This window comes from Drosophila rhopaloa, unplaced genomic scaffold (genome assembly GCF_018152115.1).
Source record: "Drosophila rhopaloa isolate 14029-0021.01 unplaced genomic scaffold, ASM1815211v1 contig_2, whole genome shotgun sequence".
Lineage (NCBI taxonomy): Eukaryota > Metazoa > Arthropoda > Insecta > Diptera > Drosophilidae > Drosophila > Drosophila rhopaloa.
Window position 1 is genome coordinate 13069064 of NW_025335083.1, and position 20362 is coordinate 13089425.

Sequence of the window (20362 nt, forward strand, 5' to 3'; positions counted from 1 at the left end):
ATGTCAATAGCTTTTACACTGCGCGAAATATCCTAAAAATCATTAAATTTTAACCGATTTCACCCTATTGTTCCTATGGGAGCTATAGGATATAGACGTCCGATCGGCACGCGCTTTTACCCTGATCAAGGTATGCATAAAAAATACGATTTGGAAAGATTCATGTCAATAGCTTTTACACTGCGCGAAATATCATAAATTCTTGCAAGATATATCCAATTGTTCCTATGGGAGCTATAGGATATAGACGTCCGATCGGGGCGATTTTCAAACTTGATCTGCGTACATATGTTTTAGGACGATTGTGAAAGTTTCAGATCGCTAGCTTTTAAACTGAGCTCGCAAACGGTATTGAAACAGACGGACAGACGGACAGACGGACAGACGGACAGACGGACATGGCTATATCGACTCCCCTATTGATCCTGATCAAGAATATATATACTTTATGGGGTCGGAAACGTCTCCTTCACTGCGTTACAAACTTCTGACCAAAATTATAATACCCTCTGCAAGGGTATAAAAACGATTAAAAAAGTATTTAAAAGAAATTGCTAATATTATATTAAATTAGGTAAGTTAGCTAAGCATTAACTTGGCTTTTTGTTTCAAAAGTTTCTGACTTAATATAAATATTAATAAGTTTATGAAAAATCAAAAATTAAATATTTTTAAATAAATCACAGCCCATAATTCAAAACCGCGAAAATCCTAACTTCAAGGGATTTTTAGTCATCGAAATGTTTCCGCTGACATTTTACGATCGCTAAATTAACATTGGCAACTCCCTTCGGGAACAATCGGCTTTCACTGGAGCATATTTTATGGTTCACTTGCATTAGCAGGACGAAGGTCCCAGTCCCCAAACTCTTACAAGCCCCCGTTTTCCCCATTCTCTGGCACTGCTGACACAGTTCTTGATGATGAGGTCTTATCCTACTCCACTCGGCTCCCATGTCCCCACTTCTTGCTTCAATTTGCAATGGCCACAGTTGGTTTACATTACAGGCAATACTGTATCAAAAGTACCATGTTTAAGACCGGTTTCTTGTTTTCGTGAAAAAATTGAAAGTAAGATTAAAACATAATTTTAGCACATCATATTGAAATCGGACATTAATTGCATTTTTCCATTTTAAGATATAAGATATCAGCAAATTGCATATCATGAACAACAACTGTAGCTTTCAATTTCTTGTTCTTTCATTCCTTTTTTTCCCCAAAACTTGTTCTCGATTTTCCTCTGCGACTTTGGTTCGAATATCGTTCAATTTGACTGCCCAGACACATTGTTTAATATGCAAAACCATTTCCCATTTCCCCGGCATTCCAATGCGTCTTCGGGCCAAGTGCGGCAAATCGGGGAGTGGGAGGGAGCTAAGGCAATGGCCAAAAGGAAAATCAGCATGAAATGTGCTTAGTGCGTGGGAGAGGGGCGTGGCCGCCTTTCTTGGCGATGTCCTGCTCCTTGTTGCCATAAGTTAATGCAGGTTCCAGCCCCAGGGCCTGCGGCTTCCATTGATGATGTCGGTGGTTCGATGTGCCTCGGTGGTTCGTCGTTGTCCCCGTGGGGATTCCCCTGCTTAGCGACTGCTGCCACTGCTGCGCACATATTGATAACCGTTTGATTCTTTTATGAGTTTATAAATTTGTGATTAACTTCAGGCGCAATCGGCAAACTTGATTGGATTCCGTGAAAGCTTCTATGAAATGTTAGTGGTATACAAAAACGAATGCTGAGGGCCTTGAAAAAGTGGTTAAATTTGCGAACAAGAAAAAATTCTATCCAAAAAAGTATTTCAGATAAATTAGTAAGTCTATTTATCTTTGAAATTCCAAGTTACACAATTTTTGAATACTGACTGAATGGATTTCTTTTCTAGATTGATTAAAAAGATATTTAATGATCCTTAATAAAAATTTATTGGTTTAACTAGCAATGGTTTAATTAGTCCCCTCAATGAAACTTTTGTCTATGCATTTCGGAAAAATATAGTACCATAAAGATCTTTCTAAACATGCTAATAAAAAATGCCAAAATGTTACAAATGGGAAAATCTTATTAAGCAAGTCACTACTTCTGCCTTATAATGTGATATTATAAATTAAATTGACTTAAAAGTCTTTTCCCCAAGTGTATTCGTTATTCTTCCCAAATCTAAAATTTGAAAGGACAAACGATCTTTTTTTGCCAGCCAGGCTCCGCCAGATGGCGCTTTTGTCTTAGCACAGTTTTTCCCCACTTGAAAGTCGGACATGAAAACATAATTTTACTTCAAAATTGCAATGACAGTGGCAGCCGGGCCACGCCCACCTCAGCCCACGACCACGCCCCTTCACTGTACACACATGTGCGCCTTTTGTTGGCACTGCGTTGACGTCGACTGCGACTGCAAAAATTCCATTTCAATTGTTTGCTTAGATTATGCAGTTGTATTAAGAGTAGGGTGGTACAAAAAAAGAAAAGACGAAATGGGGGGCAGAAATACAATATAGAGTCTAGGGTTGCCAAGGCGAAACGCAAAGAAAAGCGAAAAAATCCGAGAGGAGGATGAAATCCTTTAAAAAGCAGCGAACAAGTGGAAAGCGAGTGAGTTTACAAGGAGCCAGGGAGTTGAGACGACTCGACAATGCCATTTGCAACGCATTGCCATGTTGCATGAATTCCATTTACGGACTGCGACTGAAACTGGAGACTGGAGACTGGCGACTGGCGACCGGAGACCTGCAACTTGCAACCTCGACCAGGTGGTCCAGGTGAAAGAGCCCCATCGCAAACACCATCAGGATATGCACCACCTGCGGGAGGCAACCGCTTTAAAATGTCGCCTGCCTTTAGTTGCAACTGAGAAATGAGTGGGAAAACTCAAGGAATCTAATTTCATTAAGATGATTAATGTGGTTTGAAAAGTGTGGGATAAATTCTTCAACTTTAGCCAGTGAAATATTTAGAGCTATGAGGAAATTTATTTCAAATAAAAAAAATTCTGGAGAACGTGTAAATCGAATCGCTAAAAATAAATTGTAATTTCCTTTAACTAAATAGAATTCGTTTTTTAAAGTCTTAAAATCGTTGACAACTTTCAGTAAAATTATTCTTAGCAGTAATAAAATAAATATAGCTCTTGTTCTGGACTAATGGTTTATCCAACTCAAAGTTACTACTGTAATTTATAATTGCCAGCTTCTTGTTCACACCTTTTTTCAATTCTTAGGATATGTATATAATATATTTACATTTTCCCCCAGCTTTAAGAACCCCATGCTTGTGTTTCGAATTAAAGATATATCTCTCATGTCACTCTGCTGGCCACCTTAATATGTCATTCCCACTCCCCATATGGAAAAAGAAATCCTTGTGTGGCACGAGTTTTTGTTCGTGGGGAAAAGCATCAAAGATTCCTCGACAGAGAGCTGACAACCTGCATGCAATTTACATTCAGCAACCTCAGATTTCGGATGCCTCGCATGCGTTCTTAAATGCTTTCGCCTCAATTCGACTTTTTCAGTCCGGTGACAGGAGTTCGGAGTCCTCGGCTGTTATCCTTCAACTTGCCGCCGTCAATCCACTTCGGCTGCCTTTTGGCACCGCTTTTTATCCACTCCCAGCAATTATGTTGCACATTCCGGATGCTGAGCTCTGCATTCTGGTTTCTGCAACTCCAGATGCCGCATCACTTGCCACTGTCATTCACAACATTGTTGGCTGCCTGGCACTATTAGCATTTTAATTAAATTTTCTGCTGTCGCCTGTTGTCCAAGTGCCTCGCCTCCAGTATACGGTCGCATTCGGCCCACTTGCATCCACCTCCCTTATGTTAAACTCACCCACAACGTTCATGGTCTCCGACTCGGATACGGTGTTGAATGCGGGCGCCTCGCCGGACACCTCGCACCGATAGACTCCGGAACTCTGCAGCGTTACGCGGCGCAGGAGGATCTGGGTGTCCGAGGAGTTACGCAGCTGTGGGCGAAAAGTAGGGAGGTATTATTAAGGATTTTATTGAATTTTTACAGATATATTTGGGGATAAAGTTTTACTGACTGTGAGGCCATTGACATACATTAAAAAGAAAAACTTATCCTTGATTAATTTTATTTAATTTGTGTTAATATCTCTGCACTTTTTTTTTGTGCATTACAACAGTATATTTTGTATATTTGTATTTTGCATTGTTATAATAAAATATATTATTAAGCTATCTATCTAAAACTAAACTATAGACAAATCACAATTTTCCTAGAAGCTACTCTAATTTTTCAAACGAATATTTGTATTATTCCCTACATTCTGATTGCCATTTTCAATATTTTATTTTATTTAAAATGTAAGTAAATTAGCAATCACCCAAATATATACGATTTCAAATAACGCTTATTATTGTAACTTATATTTGCTTGTAAATCATAAATCAAACAAAGAATTTTGAGATATACGGCATTTACTTTCTCCATTTTTCAGTAAAGAAACCAAGCGAGATAAATTGCGTGGCAATGAATCGACACAAAATCAAACGCAATTAGAGTTCAAGATTTTTCTTCGGATGATTTTTAACATTCACAAGTTCAACCCAAAATGAAGATTGATGATGGGAAAGCCAGTTTATTATTAGTTCAGCCACACTGTAGGCGGAAAATGTAATTTTCTCAAGGGTCGCAGAGAGAAACCAGAAGAAGAAAAACAAAAGTCAAAAACCAAAAAGTCGGAAGAGCCAAGACCGAAAAACCAAACAAGCAAATGAAAATGAAATATCTAGAAACAATCGCACAAGAGTCTGAATAAAAGATGGGAGATACGCATGTGAGGGCGGTATGTTGAAAAAGTCACTTGCACAGTTTTCCTTTTTCATTTTCCCTGGGCAACAATTGCAGTCAAGTCAAGTTCTTTAAGTTGCACTTTTATTATCGCACAACGCACACACACATGCGGTAAGAAAGTTTCATTTGATTCGAGCAAATTTTTATGAAAATTCTTTGCTCTCGCTTTGTGCTTCCCCCTGGCCACATTTCACCCACTCCCTTTCTCCGGCATGAACAATCACAAAAGTCACGTTCAACATTATTTTTGGTTTGTAGCTTGTTTTCGGCTGTCGCCTCCCCCTTAACCCTTGGCTGCCCCTTCGGTCCTTTACAATGACTGTGGACCGGCTTTTGTTTGTTGCCTTCTTGGCAGTACTTAAGCCGATTCTTCTTCTCATTCTGCAGCTGCGTCTTCGTCTTTTTGCCAATTCTTTCGGCACGCTCAAGTTGTCAGCACCCCCTTAAAAATTTAGCTGAGGGGGTCGTTTTACAGGGCAGTAAAGGGGGTTAGGGAAAGCTGGGGTGGGGGGAAGAATGGTTGTGCTCGCCAAAAAACCAAATCTAACCGCAATTCAAATTGCAGTCTCCCTTTATTGCTTTCTCGTCGCCGTCTTAACCCCCTGCTGCCCGGAACATGCGCGGCCATTTCGCTCAAGACTGCAGATTGAAGTTGTTATTTGTAATTCCAAATTCGGTTTGGCTTAAAAGAATCAGCGCTCTAACCTTGTTTGTGTTGCTCTGATTGAAGTGGTCAACCCATAAAAGGGAGCCATATTCCACAGCGGAATAACTGAAGGTTTCAATAAGGAAAACATATTTCAGATGACTAAGTCTGTCGGGGATGAGGATAAATTCCACTAAGGTAAGGCCTTCAGTTTAATAAAGTAACTTCAGAGTTAATAAGCAAGAAAATATGAAGATATTGTATTTAATATTGTCTTAAAGGAAAATACCGTAAATTTTAAATTTACTTATACATGACTGTCGCAGAAATCTATTTCCGCCGAAGTTTAACTCAAAATCATATCTTGATGTACCATTAATTTCTTTTAAATTAAAAGTTTACGAGACAGTTTTTTAAATATAACCTTCTTAAACATTTTTGTGAAAATAAACATGTATTTAAAACAATACTAATTTATGTTTGTATAATCTGTATACAACAAATGTTGTATTTACACCGTATTACTTTTAAACTGACCCATGAAAAGTAGGTAATAGTATCATAGATATAACCTTCTAGATGAAACTTCAACAAATTTCGAAATATCTATGTTGCTTATAAAATAACATTTGGCTGTGATAAATACTTAACATATATTTCACTACAAATTATAATTATTCTACTCTCGCATGAGAGAGCGGTCTGCTATCCAAAATTTCTCAATTAAATTAAGCAATTTCCTCATTCAGTGCGACCCGTAAAGCTCTTATGAAAATATTCCCACTTTATCATGCTTTCCCCAGCCATACCACACTCACTCACATCCGTAACCCCCGAAGAACCCGTCTTTTGTTCTAATCATTTCCCTCCACTCAACTCGGCCTTCAACCCTTTTCGAGAGGTCGGCGTCCAAATGCAGACATTGAAACCAAACGAAAATTATGCCGCATTACGCATTATGCTTCTACGAAAGGAGCCTCCTCTAGCCAGCGCTTTTCTTTCCTCTCTCTCCCCCATTTCTTTAGCTTTTCCTGCTTTCCCCCTTTCCAGCCGCTTGGCCACACGCACACAGGCCATAAAACACGCTGGCACATTGCTCATACGCCACGTTAGCCCCGACAATTGACGGGATTTACTTTGCTTGGCAGAGAGAGAAAAAGGCTTTTCTTGAATAAAGCTTATAAATTCATAAGCTTTTTAGTAGCAATAAAAGGATTATTTCATTTTGAAAATGTGCTGTAGCTCATAACATTTATATTAAGTCTTAACTTAAAATTATTTTTGTTTAACTTAAATCAGTGTTTAAAAAATGGTTTTTTTTGCAGTGCAATTGCGGGTTTTCTTAACCCCGCTTTGCTTTTACTGCCCGCCTTACAAAGTAGACGCACTTAAGTGCTTTTGGCAAATTATTATTATTAGAGCGGCACGAAGTAAAGAGGGCCAGCGGAGGGATATCAACTATTGACAGCTTTAAGTGATTTCCGTTAACCTTTTCGATCGCCCGGCAAGCAGACCAACACGTGACCTTAGCTAAAGCAGAGGGGAAAGGAAATGCAGGGTTGGCGGGGGGGAAAACAACCCACACAGACACACATTTTTATGGGCAACAAAGGAAGGTTACATCCACATTAAATTAAAGTTAAATGGCAAAACTACGTGGCAGCCATTTTCATTCCAGCGACGACGTAATCAGCAACAAGCAGAGTGAAACGAGGGGGTGTGAAAATGGGTGGAAAAGAGCACTAAGGGTTTCCTTCGCCATTGTGGCAATTACATGTTTTAAAATAATCATTATGATCGGGTCGTAACACTAAATCCAAAGTCACATCCCCCACCAACCATGCAATCAGCACCATAAATTGTAATAAAATTCTAAATTAAATTTTGTGCTCTCTTTTTTCTGTTTTTTTGAATAAGCAGCACCTGTTGCTGTTTTTAAAAAGCACTGAGAGAAATAAAACAACATACATGCTAAGCAAGAAAATCTTAAGAGCTTTTGATTTGTTACATTGAAGAACTTGAAATTTGTTTTGACGTTTCAGAAACATTTACTTTTCAATACCATGTTAAAATTATTCAAACTAAAAACTCTGTTTAAATTGGTAGCTCACATAACGTTTTCAAAGTAGTGTTATTTGATCAGAAACCTTAAAAATATTTGCGTTTTTCGGGGCACTTACATCGATGTTGACGCCCGGCAGGGGGAAGACCTCTCCGGGGGGCTTGTTGCGTGGCAGATAGCGGTAGATCTCGTTGCCGTCCTTATACCATTTCACCGAGTACAAGGACTCCCCGTCGAGGGCGTAACGACAGCCCAGAGTGGCGCTCTTCAGGCGCATTATGTGATTGGGTATCTTCACCTCGGTCATTGTCAGCGAGCTGGTAATGTCTGCAATTAGCGTGGGAAAAGAAATGGAACGGGCTGTTAGTGTGGCGAATTATTTTTAATGGAATCCCCCTGGCAATGCCATACCCATTCCCATTGCAACTGTCGCAAAGTTATCCCCTTAATTCTTATGCCCTAACCCACATTCATATTTCAGCTGTTATGATTCCAGCTGGTCATATTTTCCCAACCAAATGGCCAGAGAGCAAACACAAAAAACCTTTTCGGCCCTGTCACATGAATTTTGACTTGTCCTGCTGGACTCCGGCTCTTAGATCCCGGAAAATCCAGTGCACGTCACTGCAGTCCACAATTCACGTGTAAGGCGAAACAAAAATACATGCGCAAAAAACTCAAAGTTTTGAGGGAAGCACAGCAGGTAGTTGAATGTTTGATACCCTATCAATATTTGTTTTACATTTATCTTTAAAAGGATTTAGAACAAGAGTAATAAATAAATGTATAATAAATAATTTTATTGATAAAGTTTTCAAATGAGACTCGTAATTATGTGCTAGAAATATATTGCTAAATTCACTTTATAATAAAGAGAAGTTGTCTAATGTGTATAAATTAATTTGGCTTACATTTTGTGTGCACTCAAAATTTTGAATATCCCCAGATATTTTTATAGGGTTTCAAAACATGGCTGATTCGATTTCAATAAAAAATTATTTAGTTGCTCAAAGAGTTATATTTTCTTAAAAAAGGTTCGATTGGTATAAAATATATTTTTCTAAAAAATTCGTTTAAGCTTTCAAGTGAATTTGCAATCCAAAAATAGTCATACCCCGAGCGCAATACGTATCCAAACAGAGCCCAAAAGCGTTTAAATCACAAACAGCAAAACCTGGCACATATCCCCATATTTGCCTTGCGCGACATTTTGGCGGGTTTTCGGCCAAAAGTCCCTGGAGGACTAACGGTAACCGTAACAGTGGCCAGGACAGTAACGGTTTTATTTGCACTGGTGTGGGTGGGGGTTACACCCACTTATTTAATATACCGCTACACTTTTCATTTTTCCAAACGTCAAACGTGAAAAAGTGAGTTCGTTTTGTGGGAAAGCGGGAAAAAACAAATACTCACGCATACTCACACAGATATTCACACACACACACACGCACACAGACGCCGTCTCAGACGCTTTTGCAAGTGTGTTAGTGTGTGGTGTAACGTGCAGCGCCGCCATTGAATTTATCACATTCACATGCAAATTGCGCCAAACGACCTTATTATGCAAATTGCCAACTGCAAATGGAGAACGAAATTGATTTTCCTGCATTTGCTTCTCCAACAACAACAGGAATAAGAAAGCGAAGGGAAAGTAAAGGAAAGGGACTCATGCACAAGGAACTAGGTACAGTGGTTACCTGATAAGGAAAATGAATTACTACACGGAAATGTGTAACTTACACGATCAGTTAAATTGGCGAATTTAAGAGAGCGCTAAAAACGAATTTAAAAAATGAAAATTGGCGATTTAAAAATAAACCGACAGCTTTACACATCCAAATGGTGGATTCATTTATGACAAGTCATTGATTCATTGACCTCTTTACAATTCTGTAGGATTTTATCTTTAATCACCAGTAATTAACATTTTTGTTTAATTGTTTTTTCGATAAAATGTGACTTTAGGTTTTATAAATCAGCAATTTGTATATTTATTTGTAACGCATCAGCTTTTATATTTAAAATTAAGAATTTAAGATAGTAATTTGTATCTTAATATCTTATTTAACTTGGTTTTTTGACACATTCCCCAAACAATGCTTTTACTGAATATTTTATTTAAAGGGTTTGATTGTAAAATCCTGGAACCAGGGTGGCATTCCCTTTCCGGAGGTGACTGTTACAGGTGCAGAGAGATGGTTTCCTATTGTCTATAGCATCCTTCAACAGTTTTGCAACACTCAGCAAGCCACGTTTATATGGCAACTAGCGGCGGTGGTACCGCCAAAAAATAGACAGAGAACCTCACCTTAAGTGGAAAAAAAGGAGGAAAAGAGTGTGTGGTTTATACAGCGACAAATGGCGAATATATTGAGCTGTCACACGCCCAACTCAAAAACACAAGCCGGAGGTTATGCACACACTGACACAGAGCCATCTGTATTATTGAACAATGTGCACACAAATAGGGACTAGACATCAGCACACTAAAAAAAAAAGGTAGAACATAAAAAAATTAAATGAAAAATTATTTTATTTGCATATTAAATTTAGTATTGCAAGTAATAGCAACCGGACGTCACTCGGTGGCGTATGAGTAATTTATATATATAGTGAATTGGCCATTTGTCATAAAAAAAATGTTATAATATTTCAAACGAAAAACAGTACCTATACCTACTAATTGAAAAATGTAATTAAACTATGTAAAACATAAATTAAATTAAATATAAAATTGTGTCCAAGTCTTAAAAGTAGAATGCTGATTCCAAATTAATCAGAATATTTTTTTCTAAGTGTATTAAGCAGGGTCAGATACCGTAAAAGGGCAGGGGGAAGGAAAAGAGAGCAGCGGAATCGGAATCAAAAATCGCAGTCGCGCCTTTAATAAAAAATACGTTGAATGCTTTCTCGTGGTTTTATCCACGTGAGTTTGTGTGTGTGTCGGTTGGCCTGTGTTAGTGTTTGCGAGTGTATGTCTGTGTGTCGGTGGCAGACAATTGGCATAAAAAAGAAGAAGAGACAGCGATGGCAGCCACAAAATGAGTTAGTTGTTTGCCTTTTTGCTGTTCCACAAACACACACACAAAAGCACACATGCAGTCCGCTTTTTTAGGCTCGAATATTTTATAGCCCCAAATACGAATCACCGACTACAACAACAAACATCATACATTATAAATTCATTTCCGTGTCGGCATATTTTTGTTAGCCCAACAGAAGAAAAAGGCAAATAAATGGAGTAGATGGTGCCATAAAATGTGCTAATAAGCTAATGATTTGTGCCAGTGTACGAGGAGAGAAAGGATCCTGTCGTAAAAATGTTTGTGTTTCAAGATTAAATTGGCCAACAAGGAAAGGAAATATGAAATTAAGAAATTATTGTTTAAACCGAAATCCCAGTTACTGAATATAAAGTAAATATGAATATAAATATTTAATAAATAGTATATCCTTTGCTACACTACGCCAATATAAATATAATTTCTACAAAGGCAATTATTTATTGACACCATTCTTTCTTCGTCATTAAGAAGTCTGAAAGCATAACCAATTTACATGGAAGCAATAGTTCTGTTAGAACCTAAATTGAAAAACTTCCAGGAATACAAAATACAATGTATGATCCTGCTAATTTAGGGCCACATAGCCCATGTCCTATTAAGGGGACACTCCCTACGTTTTTAGCGCCTTAATTGCAGTTGACTGGCATTTGACTTTGCAAATTGGCCCGGGACATTCCCTCCGTCTCTCTCGCTCCTCCTCTCGCCTTCTCTTTCTCACGTTGTGGGTGCAGGACTGACTGCGTAAATGGTGTGTGTCCCTTTTTCCACTGCCGACTACAGAAACAACAACTGACTGCACATTAAAAATTAAAAAAGCCAACAAAACGACAAAAGAACTTGAGACGAAGTGAAATTGCAATGGCTTGCATGGGATTTTAACAAAGGGGTTTAAAAAAATTTTTAATTATTAAAAGATAATTTTATGCTACTATTGATTGTTAAATTTGTAACTTAATAAGACCAGTTTTCTTCTTGAGACAATAAATAAATTAAACATTGAATTATGTTTTTTTTCCATCTGCTAAGGAACTTTGGTGTAAAACCCTTTTCTGCGCCACTGTATGTGGAAAATGGTAGAAGAACCCCGTTCCGCTTAATGTAAAAAGCCAAAAGCTAAAGCCAAAGTCGAAGAAGAAGCTAAAAAAACGGGAAGAAAAAATAAGGGGAGTGCTGCAAAAGAACTTTGCCTACAACAACGAACAGCAGAATGGAAAAAGTTAAAAAAAGAAGCAAAGTAATTTCATGCATCGTTTAATTTTCATTCGGGCTTAATTTGTGCAACGCCCCCACAACATGACCCCCCTTTTCGGGGTGCCAGTTCCGCCATTCTCACCATATCACCATAAAGAGTTTCTTGATGGCACTTCTCCCCTTTTTCTCCGGAATGTTTGAAATTTGCCATTTAGACCTAATACTCAACAGCCACTTCCCGCTCAACTGACAATTGAAAAAGCAAATAAACTGGAGAGTAAAAGGGGTTAGACAAATGTGAAGAAACCAGAAGAACAACAGCCCTCAAAAATAAGTACATTCGCACGGAACTGAAATTGACACCAACCAAATTTGAAGACAAATTAAATTAAATGAAGCGAAGTTTTGTGTTTCATTTGGATTATGTATCTAGTCCTTTTGAAAAAACAGTGTTTTTAAATCATTTATATAATTAGTTTGCTGGCAAGATTTGTTTTATTGGACTAAAATTTATGTATTCATTCTTAAAATTCACACAACCCCTTTTTTGTTAAATTATTTAGCGATAAGTTTTTTTTTTAAATTATACATCTAAAATAGTTAATATAAGTGTATTTATAATTTCTTTCCTTAAGCTATACGCTACAACACAACCTTTTTTATCATACTTCTCGTGTGCAACCATTTCACCCATTGTCATTCACGCACGTTCAAAATAGACGACTTGTCCGCAGACAAAAATTGTTTCGACTTTAATGAAGTCAATTTTGGAAGTTGTTTCTGCCGCACCCATACCTCCCCTCCTCCAATTTCAGGAGCCATCCTTTCGAAAATTCTCTACCCCCTTTTTGTAATTGAAATTTTTATAGTTGTCGCACAGTTTGCTATCTCGAGGAAATGAAAATGGGAGGAGGGAGGGTGAAAACTCGGCTGGGACAAACTTTTATCAGCGCCTGGCGCATTCTTTAAAACAATTTCCAGTGTCTACCATCCCCACCCATATATCCCCGTTCCCTTTCTCCTGAAAGCCGCAACAAATTAATCCCTTTATTTGCATAATTGAAAAACATCAACTGAAGCAGTCAAAAAATATCAAGAACTCCAAGTTGAATAGCCAGCGGGCAAATGTCCTGAAAAAGGCGACAGAAAAGGATACACTACGGTAAATAAAATTGGAAAAGAATGTGTGTCCTTTTTGCCCAGATATAAAAAAGAGGAAATATGTGTCTACGTCTCAAACAATTTGAAAACTAAGTTTATCTTTAGATAGGAATGTTACCAAAGGTTTTTAGGCGTTATACCCAGTTTCAAAATATTTTGTTTAAATGTTCATAATTCAACTTATAATTTTCGAAATGCTTTGGTGGCTTTCACGTTTTTTTCTGAGTGTTCAAGCTTGAACTGTCGCCACATTTTAATGTTGTTGGCGGCATCGCTGCCCTGGGGAGCTATTTAACATTTTTCCAACACTTTGATAATCGCACTTTGCGGGCAGATTAATTATTTACGAGCGGCGTGTCCTCTTCTACCTGAGTTCACTCGCATCGTTTAACCCACAGACAGACGGAAGACAACCGACAGCCGACGACAAAAGCCCAGAAGTTGCTGTTAAATCTTGGTAATGCCTAAAGCCCCCGGTCGACCCCCTCCCCCCTAAATCCCGAACCTCGAACGCCAGACCAAGTATATTTGTCGCCGGTCTTAAGAGATTGCGGCGCAAAATTTCCGCGCCTGGTTTGGGGTCAGGTCGCCTCCTCGTCCGCTTTCCCGGGAGATTTTCCGGGGCGGAAAGCAACCGCAAGACATCAAAGCGCACACAACGAGGACCAAAAGTCAACGCCAGTCAGGTGAGGAATGAAAGCAAAGGTAGAGGCAATAGAATGCCACAATTATGAACAAAAATTCCCAGAATCGCAAAAATCAGAAACAAATTAAAGCACTCAATTAAAAAATGTATATATTTTTAATGTTAATAAATAGGCATTTGCTATAATACACATCAAACCCCTATATAATCTAAAATTATATATCCAAATGCTTTTTAGGATATACATTTTCTTGAGTGCATTTTTTGTGGATGACGAAAGAAACGAGCAATTGGTGACCCCGATAAATCCCCAGAGTTTACTTAGTTTTCAAATGGTAATATTTCCATTGTGGCCTGCCCTCTTACAAATTGAAAGGAAACAATGTGCGTAAGAGAAGGACCTAGATCTTCTAGGGTTTTAATTAAAGGGGCGGCGGGGTTAACTGCTCCTTTACATCCCGTATCCACCAGAGAAGGCGTCAAATTAATGCGCTAAATGCAATTTGCGGCGCTGAAAAGACGGCTTAAGGCGATGCCAAGTGCCTGGTTCTTTGAGCCAACTAACAGCCAAGGCAACTTTTCCTGTGGACCCGGCCCTTTGCCATATGAATTATGCAGTCAAGAAGAAAAAGAGGGGGCTCGGAAGTAACATAAGATGAAAATCGGTTTAAACTCTTGATGATGGAAAAAGCTTAAGCAAATTACAGACATACACGATTTTAATGTGATGATACCATAAAATTATAATCACTCCTTACTTAAATGTATATTTTTTAGCTTACTTCTTAAAGCATTTAAAGATTAATAGATTTTTTTAGAGTAAAGATAAGATTAAATGTATTTCCATATCTTCCTCTCTTAATTGATCATTGTGCATGCAAGTCCTGCTGATTTATTCAAAAACCTGTACTATCATGCTCGTGGTAATTCCACCACAAAGCCTCCATTGACTTACATCCCACTTATTGCATTCTCCTCTACTACTTCCTTCCAACCCACATTAATATTTGATTACCGCTCTCAATTCAAGTTCCTTTCGAATAGTACCGAAAAAATTTACTTATGCCTCGAGGCCAAGACCGAAAGTTGAGCTAAAAAATTGGCTCATAGACTGCCATAGAATATGTGCCCAAAAACATAGCAGGGAATTTAAAATAAAAGGCCATAAGCACGCTTCCTACCGACCAATTTTCTTTACTTTACCTTCTCTGGTTTTTTGTATTTTAGACTGCTTCTGGCATAATTTGAGGAACTTCCTATTCAACTTTTGCTGACCAGCCCCAGGGGATGGACACACACCTCAGAGGGGCGATGCAGGGGGTGGAAATATATATTTATAAAGACAACTTGGCCCTGGCACATTACCATGCCAAGGGATATACGGCGTCTTGGACCGACCGAGAGTATTATAAATAATTCAGTGGCCCGGCTCTAACCGGAGGCACTTTAATGAGGCCAAAACGGACTTTGGCCATCACGAGTTTAAGCAATTTTTGTAGCCAGGTGAAGGTAGAGGAATTTATGAAAAACTTTCTCGTTTTTCATGGGATCTCACTAAGAAAAATAGAATCGAAATATATCGATTGCAAAACAAACATTCACATAATATTATTCTACAAAATGTGGTTCAAAAAGAATTATTTATACAAAATTAATTTGAAATTATTAGGAAGCACAGAAGTGAGAAGTTCAAATTATTTATAAGCATCCTAATATAAAATCATTTGAATTTCACTATTAGACGAATATTAACATCGAAGATTTTTTCTTTACATAATTATGATTGACAATAAATTCAAATATTCAAGGATTCTTTTTTCTGACTGCAAATAAGTTGACTCGGATTGCGGAGCGCCAAGGAAAATCAACCGATAAAGGTAAATATACATGACATTTCCAAATGTGGGCGGAGATTGTCTGGGGCGGAAGTTCGATGGAAGTGGCGGTGGGGAAAAGCGGTGGAAAGCAGCCGCAATGCGTTGGGGAAAATCAATTTCGCATAAAAAATTCAAGCAAAATTTTATGCCAACCTTTTTTTGTTGCTCCTGTTTCTGCTGGAGCTCAAGTAAAAGTTATTGCCCATGTGTTTGTGTGGCGGCATGTGAACTTAATGATTATGCAAATTGGCCTATAAATCGATTGCCAATCGTCGGCATGGCCGTTAGCTTTTTGCACCGTTCTGATAATAACAAATGCAGAAAAAGAGCTTTTAAGGTTATATTAGTTTTCTCTATTTTAATTAATACTTCTTTAAAAAAATGATGTTACACACATTAATATGGAATTCAATTTATTCAATTAATATAGATAGAATTAATATTACTTTCTTATAGACTTCTATTCATTTTCATTAGATATGAATTAATATTTTTTGAATCCAAATGAATAAATCCAAATTATTTAAGTTCAAGTACACCATTGAAGTTTTTGTTTTTAAAGATTATAGCGAAGCCCAGTATAAAACATCACAGGCCTTTTCCTCCTAATGCCCTTCAAGCTCGTCAACGCACTATAAAAATATCATTATCAATGCAAAAGTTTGCTTATCAAAAATGACTCCGACAACAGCAACAGGATAAAAAGCAAGAACTGTCGGGAAAAATGTGGCAAGAAATTTGCATATTCTACAAGACACGAGGCAGAAGCCAAAGACACGCGGCTGCCACTGCCGTTGAAGTTGAAAAATGAAAGGCCAGGCAAATTGAATTGCCAACTGGTCGTCTGGGTCCCTTCCCTTCTTGATTTCCCATCGTCTCACAGAGAGCTTATCATTAAATTCAAATATCAATCAATTTATCATAAAAAGAAATGGAAGCGTCAACAAAGAAGCCAGTTGAAAGGGGAATTATGGAACTGCATCTAGCAGCAAAGAATCCCATTCTAAAGCAATTGGAAAAGCAAAGGAAGAAGTCACATTCTATAGGTCATTAGTTATCTAAATGTAAAGTGCAAATACTTTAAAATGTGGTTAAATGAGAATCAAGGAAAATAAGTACTCACATTATAATAAATATAATCAAATTGATTAAGGAACAACCACAGTAGCTTAAACCAAGACCAAAACCAAGCCCAAAACATATTTGTATTCTCTAACTAAAAGGTTTATATTAACCAGTTGACACTTGTGTCTTCGACTCCTTTTAAGCCCTTAAGTAAATTATTGCTAATGGCCCCACAAAAGGTCTGGCTCAGAAATTGCGATTGGGACTCGCTCTCCAGCAGAGTAATCACAATATTTGATTGATTGAAATCAATTTCCCATCAGAGACATCTGTGAGTTGTGTGTGCTTGTTTGATTTTTGGGGGGTGTTTGTGTTTATGCATATATTTGCTATCACTTGGTTACTTTCTCTGATCTAACACTGAGAAAATAACATCACCTCGCTCAATAGGCAAACATTTTAAGATAATCGTTTGACTGTTTAATAAATAGTTTTCAATGTTGATGCAATAAAAATATACATCTGTTGGATAAATGTTTGGAATTCAAAACGTACAAAAAGTGTTATTTTACTATTGAATCAATTTAAAATGCATAAAGCACAAATATTAAATTAGTGATTAAAATACTTATAAAAATCCTTTAACAATATTTTAGTGTTAAAAAGTATACATTATTATTTTGTCTAAAATTGCTTTATTTACCCAGCAATAAATGGTCGTATTTTTTGTTTGTGCATGGATAGGTATCTGCATCTTAGACTATACGTATACCATTAGATAGCGATACGCTTGAAATGAAGCTCGGTGATTGACAGTCCCTCTCTTTCTCCATTTTTCGGTTTCTCCATGGAAGTTGCCATAGATGCCAAGTGCAGACAAGCGACAAGCTCAAGTTGAGACGCATCGTTATCCTCCGTTTACAGCACCTAAACTTCCACAGAGTCCTTGCTCTGCCCATAATTTATCTGGTACATCTTTGAGTTGCGGCTTTATTCCGCGAAATTAATTTCAAATGAGTGATTATCTGTCATTATATAGAGTCATATATGAATAATAAACGAAAATGCATTTGTCTGGAAATCTTTACATCGCTCCATTTCCAATTTTCGCCCACAATGTTGGGCGAAAGGAAAACAGAGGAAAATACGTGGCTGGGATTTTTATAACCAAATCAGGACAAGACCTGGCACCCTAAGATACAGCTGCTTTTTTGGCATTGCTTTTTATTGTTTTTTATGATCATTTGTATTCATCAATTTTGTATTGATTCGGCTGGGGGAAAGCTAGCGAAGAAGAAGCGTTTATATGCCAAGGCAGCGAAAGGATAAACAAAACTTGGCAGAAGCCAATGAATTCTGATGTTTTGTTGCCCGTTTCTCCCTTTTCGCCGCTTTCTCCAGCTCTTGCCAATTCCGCACAGCATCTTACGAATTTATGAGCTATAAAAACATCTGCCCGAACGGACTTGCCCCTTCCCATTTCACCCCTCTTTATTTTCCCTGTGTGGTAAGGACAAACAAAAGTAAAGTGCTCCACTTTTTGATTACTTTTTGTTATTGTTTTTATGATTTTTGTTTCCTTTTACTTCGCTTTTATTTTACATTTTTATATTACTTCTTCTGGAGTTTGTGTGTCCTTTCATTCACTGCGTAATTTTAATTAGGCGCCAAATGCATAATAAAATAGATATTTGCTTTGACGTTTTGGGGGAAGTGCATGTGTGTTTAGAGTTCAGAAATGGTGCTAATATTTGAGTGGGTTTTAAAACATACCCGAAGAATATCAAAAGTATTTATGGCTCATAAACAAGTTAGAAATATAACAGCAAAATGCTCAAGTTTGATAAAAAGTTTATAAATTGTCAATATTGAAGGTTGCTTATTTGTATTACATATATTTTTCAATACGATGCTAAAATAAAATATTTTTAGTATTAAAATTGTAAGAGCGAGGCTTGATTGATTGCCAGATGCTTGATTTTATATTTAATTTTAAGTACAACTATGCTAAGTTGGATAATAATTTTTTTAATTCTTTGACATGTTATAATGAAATTATAAAAGCTCGATCCTCTCATTTGCTTTCATTTGGCATTCAGATAATACATTTAAATAGTTTGCTTTTTTTTTGGGATATAGGAAGTAAAGGAATATTCGTTGTCAATGCAATTTATTGAATTTATTAAGCAGCACAGACAAATATGGATGGTAATTAACTTTTAACCAGCGCAAAGAGCAGACCAAGAAAAAAGCCGGGAATATTAAATATTTAATAAAGCTGCGCGCGCATATTAAAATTGCATTAAAAATGTCAGGCAATTTTTTTATTCAGAGCCGAATTAATCCATGAGAAGTCTAGGGGGAGGAATGAGAGGATAAAGGAGATGGCAAGCTGTGGTGGAAGAGCGAATAAAAAATTGAATATGCACCCAACGGAATAACTGAATTCATATAACGCTTCGCAGGCAAAATGAAATGCGGCAAACAACGCCAAAAGCTGAAAAGTAGTTCGCCCATTTCCATGAAAAATAACGAAACGAGGCATATAAATAAAAGAGGGCAAAGAGACTTTTGGCGACATCAAAGTTATTGACAGCTGTAAAGTTGATGTAATCTCTACTCCCATTCCCGCATGGTAAAATGCCAGAATTCAATTAAAATTTTATGATATGCACAAAGCAGCAAAAAGCAGCGACTCCAGAGAGCGTAAAAAAGAGAAAAGGAAAGTTAAGCAGGCGGAGGGAAAGTGGGAAAATTTTGCTGTCATAATGAAAGGAGCTGCATGCCCACTCACACGCTTGCACTTCAGCTCACACACCCACACACACACACATACACACACTCTCAAACGCTCATTGAGGCCATTGGCAGTTTCCCCGCTTTTCCCCACCATTATGCGCTTTTCCCAGCTTTTCTCTTTACTTTGTGGCGGCGACAACTGCACACAAGTGCTGCGCATTTTGATATAAATTTACGGATACCCTACTCGCTGGCCAAAGGGCATATTAAAATTGCTTGTGATTATTTCTATTTTATTCAACAGAAAAATAAAAGTTCTTATTGCTGATAATATTATATGACAATGATTTCAAATAGATTACAAATTAATTCTTTCTCTGGTAAATGTTTTATTTTCTATACAATAATTATATAATATAATAATTTACATTATTTATTATTTTGTCTTTTGTGCTTACTAAACAAATTAAAAATTATAAAATATCAAAAGCATTTCTTAATATTCAGCTAACAAAAGAGTACATTTAAAGGTCACTGAAGCCGATGACAAAAATACTTGCCATGACAAACTCAAATTCTTTTTTTGCCATTATTGCTGTTGCCCATCTTGAGCATCATTTGTGCGGCGATTTTTGTGCTGAGCTCTTGGTTTTTGCGACAGAGAAAAATAAAACGAAAATAACCATTAAAATGATGGTTATAATTTAGCTAACCATTTCGGCCGGCATTGTTTTGTAGCTGGGCCAGCTGCTAATGCGGCTTTATTGTTATGGATGTGGCAGTACTTTTTCGCTTCTTTTACTGGACCATTGAATGTGCATGTGGATATGCAAATGGGTATGTTAACAGGATGTTGCAGCATGTTCGTCATAAATTCTGTTGAAAAACGTGGATGTGAGGGCCACAAATCGACCATCTGCAGTGACCTTTCAACTGGCGCCCATAAAACTGTCTCTCATCCCGCCTTTCCCCCATCTCTTTGGGCCACTTTACAACTTGAAGACCACGGAACGGACCGAAAAGCGGATGTGATAAGCTTAACCCATCCGCACACTCACTGGAGGCATTGATTACCAGCGGCCCAAATAAATT

At 37.5% G+C, this 20362-nt stretch overlaps 1 protein-coding gene across 4 annotated transcripts in view; it reads right to left on the bottom strand.

The window, feature by feature from the left end:
- The window catches only part of LOC108047312, a 37647-nt gene that overhangs the window by 7487 nt on the left and 9798 nt on the right, over positions 1-20362 (bottom strand). For all 4 annotated transcript variants that reach the window (XM_044460119.1, XM_044460121.1, XM_044460120.1 and 1 more), the window contains 2 exons: positions 7645-7853; positions 3829-3964 (listed from right to left, as the gene is read on the bottom strand). In XM_044460119.1, the coding sequence (XP_044316054.1) occupies positions 3829-3964; positions 7645-7853 (345 nt within the window). The remainder of the gene's footprint in view (positions 1-3828; positions 3965-7644; positions 7854-20362) is intronic.